This window comes from Phycodurus eques, chromosome 5 (assembly GCF_024500275.1).
Source record: "Phycodurus eques isolate BA_2022a chromosome 5, UOR_Pequ_1.1, whole genome shotgun sequence".
Classification (NCBI taxonomy): domain Eukaryota; kingdom Metazoa; phylum Chordata; class Actinopteri; order Syngnathiformes; family Syngnathidae; genus Phycodurus; species Phycodurus eques.
This window is the reverse complement of record NC_084529.1, coordinates 25787089-25793339: the sequence shown is the minus strand read 5'-3', so window position 1 is coordinate 25793339 and position 6251 is coordinate 25787089. Positions and strand designations below refer to the sequence as shown.

Here is a 6251-nt window from a genome sequence, read left to right as displayed (position 1 = left end):
GGCGTAACTGTAGTCTTAACATTTTATAACAGCAATGTTAGCGTACCTTTACAATCATTTTAGTATAATTGTAGTTTAACTAACATGTTTTCGCTAAAATGTTAGTGGTTATGTTTTAAGTAACTGTGAACTAACATTTTTGCTGTGTTCGAACTCATTCACTCACTCACTACTCCCTACTCCCAATGTAGGGTTGGACTATACAGTGAGCGCATTTATAACAGCTGTCGGACACTACCCGGCGCTCTGTTAATGATGTCACAGCTGTCGCACAATAACAAAGTAGGCTGTTGTGGTTGGGTTAAAAAAACAGCCACAATAAAATCAAATAAAAAAAGATTGCTGCACATTATTATAATGAGAGGATTTTGGAAACAAACATCCTGTTTTTGTTTTCTTTGTTGAAAAGTTACATTTATAGGAATAATTCACTCTCTCCATCTGTGACGTTTTATTAGGATTCCCAGGCAGGACACGCCGTGCTACAATATTACTGACTCCAGTACACGTGCTACTGCACTATGATTGCATGCTGTATCCCTGTAGAACACGCCCTACTGCTTCCAGTAGTATGTGTCTTAAGTGTGACGGCGTTAATATACTTCCCACTAACCCTAACCCACCCTAATCCTAACTTTAAGGCATCCTAAACCGCCTTAATCCCCAACCCTCGCCCGAAACTTAACCATAACAAACTTCTTTGTTTTTATTTCGTACAAATGTATTACATGTTTGGGATGGGCATCTCGTTATATCTGCGTAGCCTGCCCTTCCCGCGACGCAGGTGCCAATCATGTTGCAGTGGGGCGTGTCCTGCCTAGAAACTATGTGAGAATCTTAATAACGTGTCTGTGATGTCATTCTTCTTTCTTCTTCTCTGAAGACGCAATGCATTATGGTAAATCACAACACGGTGAGTGACCATTGGTTGGTCACCACTTTTTGCTATGCTTTGTGGGAAATTTCGAGTGTACTCTATAGGAGACTGAATTTGATCACTGAGCATTCGGACACCACTACAAAATGGTGTATAGTGTATAGTGCACTATATAGTGGTTAGTGAGTGATTTTGGACACAGCCTTGGTGTAATGATGTTGAAACTAAAATTTTCTAGCTACCATTTCAACATAGTTATGTCATAACTAACATTTAACACAGTTATGTTGCGAGTTAAATATTTTAAAACATTTTAACTAATATTTTTATAGCCTATTCTTAGTTGAGTTGTTTTAAAATACATTTTTATAAACTAAATTATTAGTTTAATGACTATGTTTGAACGTAATCATCAAATATTTTAGCATTATGTTTTAGAAATTTGTTTAACTCATTTTTAGCATCGTTATGTTTTAACTAACTTTTCAGCGTAATTATGTTTTAACAAACTGTTTCGAGATAAAAGTATTCGTTTTGTTATGTTTTAACATTTTTGCACGTTTTAGCTGCATTTTTTAAGCTATGTTAACTTATATTTTAACTTGCATTGTGAGCATAAGTTTTAACTGATGTTTAGTGGAGTTTTATTGTAACAAATATTTTTTAGATGACATTTTAGCATAGTTATGTTTCAACTGTTCAAATGTTTTTAGTTAAGTTTGAGATACCTTTTAAAGCTAACATTTGTGTGTAGTTAGGTTTGTATCAACATTTTGACAAACATTTTAGCATAGTTATGTTTTAATTAGCATTGTTAATTTTGCATTGCATTTTAGCATAGTTACTGTATGTTCAAATGAATATTTTAGCTAAAATGTACCATAGTTATATTTTCACACACATTGTTTAGCTAACATTTTGCCTTAATTATGTTTTAGTGAACATTCATTTAGTATTACTAACAAACATTTTAACTTATGCATTTTAGGTAATATTTTAGCGTATATTTTTTTGTAACATTCAGCTTTTACATGTGGATGACAGGCAAAAGTATATAGGAAAATTGGATTGATAAAAAAACCTGACGAATGTTTCTGTTTGATGTTTTATGTGGGTGAGCTTTAACGTACTGCTCCGCTTCCCCTGAAGCAGCGTTACTGCACAGAAGCGAGCCTGCAATACGGCCACCTGCGTCACCCACCGCCTGGCCGACTTCCTCAGCCGGTCGGGAGGGATGGGCAACAGCAACTTTGTGCCCACCAACGTCGGTGCTAAAGCCTTCGGCCGGCGGAGGAGAAGCATTGCCATGTAAGGGCCTCGACAAGCCGTCGAGGAAAAAAAAGGTAAATGGACACATCAGATGTCAATACTTGAAGAGGAGTAGTGGGACAAAATGATCAGAGTTTAGCTAACATTTTAGCAAAGTTATGTTTTAATGACATTTTGAAACTAATATTTTAGGCTATTTATATTTTAACAAACATTTTAAGTAACATTTTAGCATAGACATGTTTTAATAGTGGTGGCACGGTGGATGACTGGGTGACGTCCCGGGTTTGAATCCGGCCTCCCCTGTGTGGAGTTTGCATGTTCTCCCTGTGCCTGCGTGGGTTTCTCCTGGTACCCCCGGTTTCCTCCCACAACCCAAAAACATGCATGGTAGGTTAAAAAAAAACACACCCAGGCACTGGGAGAACATGCAAACTCCACACAGGCGAGGCCAGATTTAAACCCGGGTCCTCAGAACTGTGAGGCAGATTTGCTGTTATAGCTAACAATTTGGTGTAATTAGATTTTAAAGAAATGTTTTACAATTTTTGCATAGCTATGTTTTAAGTAACATTGAAACAATTTTCATTGTATGCTATAACGAACATTCTAGGCTAGCTATTTTTAATGTCCTTTTTGAACAAATACTTTTGCATTATGTTTTAATTAACATTTAAACACTTTTTATTGTAACGTTTTAACATTTTAACATAGTTACAGTATGTTTTAAGATAATTTTTAAACGTGTTTTAGTGTCATTATATCTTAAGTTTTTATTGTAATGTTTTAATTAAAATTGCAATACAGGTATGTTATAACTAACGTTTTTGTGTAGTTTTATCTTTTTTTTTTAAACAAATATTTTTGTGTCGTTATGTTTTTCAGAACCTTTTAAACTAACATTTTAACATGGTTGTTTTAACTACCATTGTAGCATACTTGTTTTGATTAACATTGTCGCATAGGTTTAAGTAAAACATTTTAACCAGCATCTCAGCATCAATAAAAATTATTTTGTACAAATCCCTACTAAATTCTTACAGCAATGGACTTGGCAGTTGTATACAAATATGAGTCAAATGTTTTTCCTTCTTTTTGTGTTTTATGCAGATTACACGGCAAGAAAACATCGGGGGTAAAAAAAAAAAAGGGGGAAAAAATAACACCACCACCAACAACAATGGAGCAGAAAACCAACAGTGAACTGGCCCTTTGAATACACTCACGTTCATAAAACAACAAGTTTCCATCTTGCTTTTGGCCCCAAAAAAGCCCTTTAGTTTGTGTACACTTCCTGTCTTTTATACATTCGTATCATTGCAAAACAATATAAAAAAAAACAAGTGCTCACCAAGTTTTTGCACCTCCTCCTCTTTCTCCTATCGTGTAGCATAATCCAGCCAGCAGGACCGCTATCAGCCTACCCAGGACCCCCCCCTAAAAACCCTCCGTCCCCTCTTGTCTCCCCACAGTGGGCTGTTGTCTTGTGCCTTGATGTAGAACAATTTACATGATTGTATAGTTCTGTGAAGAATGGTGATGATGATGAATATGATGATGAATATTGTCAACAATATTGTTGGAAAAAAGATGTTTGAGCAAGATTAAAATGTATTTTAGATACACTCGGGTTTGGGGTACTTGTGTTGTTCTTTGCAGGTTTTTAAGGGGGGGAACTGGCCACATAATTATATTTGAACACATTTTAAACACTGTCAATCAACTATAAATGATCAAATAACAGTATTAGAACATCACCGAAACAGAGTGATGTGTGTGTGTATGTGTGTGATTTATGGTTGGATACACACAACACACACACACGTATGCTTAGTTGGGATATGTTTTGCAAAATATGGGCAAATAATAAGTGCATGGGTAATTGCTGAATAAAAAAAGCAGTGCAACCTGCAATCAGACTTGTTCTTTTTAGAGCTTCAAAGGACAGAAATGCACTAAAACATCTTAATAGTCATCAATATATATCATGGATCGCCAACCTTTCTGAAACAGAGCTACTTCTTGGGTACTGATTAATGAAAAGGGCTACTACCAGTTTGATACACACTTCTGAAATAATAAATTCGACTTGAATTTGAAAATGACTTCTAATAAGCGGTACAGAAAATGAATGGATGGATGGATAATGTCATTATTACATAATGACATTCCTCTTTGGGAAGACACTGATCATGTTAATAATCATCAAAAATTGTTTAACAAGGTAGGAAACATAAATATCAATATGCAACACTTGAGTTCTATGAATCTATGCAAGTGTTAATAATTTCAAATGATCACTTCTAAGAAATCACAATGTGACATCACTGGTGAGCTACTGTATGTTTAGAACAGGGCCACTAAACTGTGTGTGTGTGTGTGTGTGTGTGTGTATATATATATATACATCCATCCATTTTCTGAGTCGCTTCTCCTCACTAGGGTCGCGGGCGTGCTGGAGCCTATCCCAGCTATTATTGGGCAGGAGGCGGGGTACACCCTGAACTGGTTGCCAGCCAATCGCAGGGCACATATAAACAAACAACCATTCGCACTCACATTCACAACTAGGGGCAATTTAGAGTCTTCAATTAACCTACCATGCATGTTTTTGGGATGTGGGAGGAAACCAGAGTGCCTGGAGAAAACCCACGCAGGCACAGGGAGAACATGCAAACTCCACACAGGCGGGGCCGGGGATTGAACTCCGGTCCTTGGAACTGTGAGGCAGACGCTCTAACCAGTCGTCCACCGTGCCGCCTTCATATTTATGTATTAACTAATATCTTAGCAGTTATTCTAAAGAAACAGCCTAGTTATGTTTTAACTACAATGTTCTAACTAAAGTTTTAGTGTATGTATGTTTTAACCAACATTTTACAGTAGAAATGTTTTAGAGAACATTTTAGCACAGTGTACATAGATTATTCTGATGTTTTTGACACAATTCCCTGGCTAACTAGCAGCTAGCTTTGCTGTTGTGTCAAATCAATTGTTTTTACCTTAGCCTCCTAATAGTGCCAAAATGTTTAAGCAGTATAAAAAGCTGTGTTGTTGCAGACTAAGCGCTTTTGAGCTCGTGGGTGATAAAAACCAGAACATACACCTTGTTTGAATGCCTCTGAAAAGCCATCCATCCCTCCATTTTCTGAGCCGCTTATCCACACAGGGGTCGCGGGAGTGCTGGAGCCTATCCCAGCTATCTTCAGGCAGGAGGCGGGGTACACCCAGAACTGGAAGCTAGCCAATCGCCTCTGACAATCACTTGTTGCTTATTTCACCACATCGCTACAAACGAAACTAAGCTAAAAATGGCTTAATATTACTTAGACCATTTGTCATAATTTCTACTATTGTACTTTGAACTGTACTGTATCTTAGCTATTAAAACTTTATGTATTCAAAATCATTAAAAGAATACTGCATTTACTGTATTTTGCAAAAAATAAATAAAATAAAATCTCATGTCCTAAGGTCGTAAAATTCTGAATTCAACATATTTTCCAGAAAATATGCCGCTTAACTTTGCTTTTCTTTTGCTTTTTATGTCATCTTTTTTGCCACCCTTATTCCAAAAGAAGGGGCTGCCTCAACAAGGAAGAGACTCCAGCGTCACCATATGCATCAACACAATGTTTTTACAGATTTTTACATTGGATTATTTTTACTATTAAGAGTGGTTAACACCTTTTGACACTTGTACAACAATCAAGAAAGTTAAAACGTCCAGTTTGACCAGCAACCTGGAAGAGTTGCATCTGACTTTAATGGTTGTTAGTAATTTTCAGGGATTGTGGGTTTGAAGGGTGTCTAGGAAAGTGTACTAAGCAGGGAACACACAAAGAGATAACCTTGCCTAATTTGAGCATTTCCCCAAACCTTCTGATCAAAGTCAGCGAAGCCCCGAATATCAGATGCCTCTAAAAGATTATCCGGATTGATTATCCTGCGGTGTGGGGGTTGTTAAGAAAGATTTTTCCTCCCACATCTGCTGGGATGAGAATCATAAATGTTAAACCTGTTCAAATTTTGCTCCAAAAACAGAGGTCAGTCTTGCGGCTACGACAGACATGGATATGTGTGTGATGCGCTGTATTGTGATCAT

At 36.9% G+C, this 6251-nt stretch overlaps 1 protein-coding gene across 1 annotated transcript in view; it reads left to right on the top strand.

The window, feature by feature from the left end:
* Window positions 1-719: 719 nt before the first annotated feature.
* The window catches only part of LOC133402571 (protein inscuteable homolog), a 66137-nt gene continuing 60605 nt past the window's right edge, over window positions 720-6251 (top strand). Inside the window, exons 1-2 of the mRNA XM_061676477.1 lie at window positions 720-784; window positions 2027-2185. Of these exons, the coding sequence (XP_061532461.1) occupies window positions 720-784; window positions 2027-2185 (224 nt within the window). The remainder of the gene's footprint in view (window positions 785-2026; window positions 2186-6251) is intronic.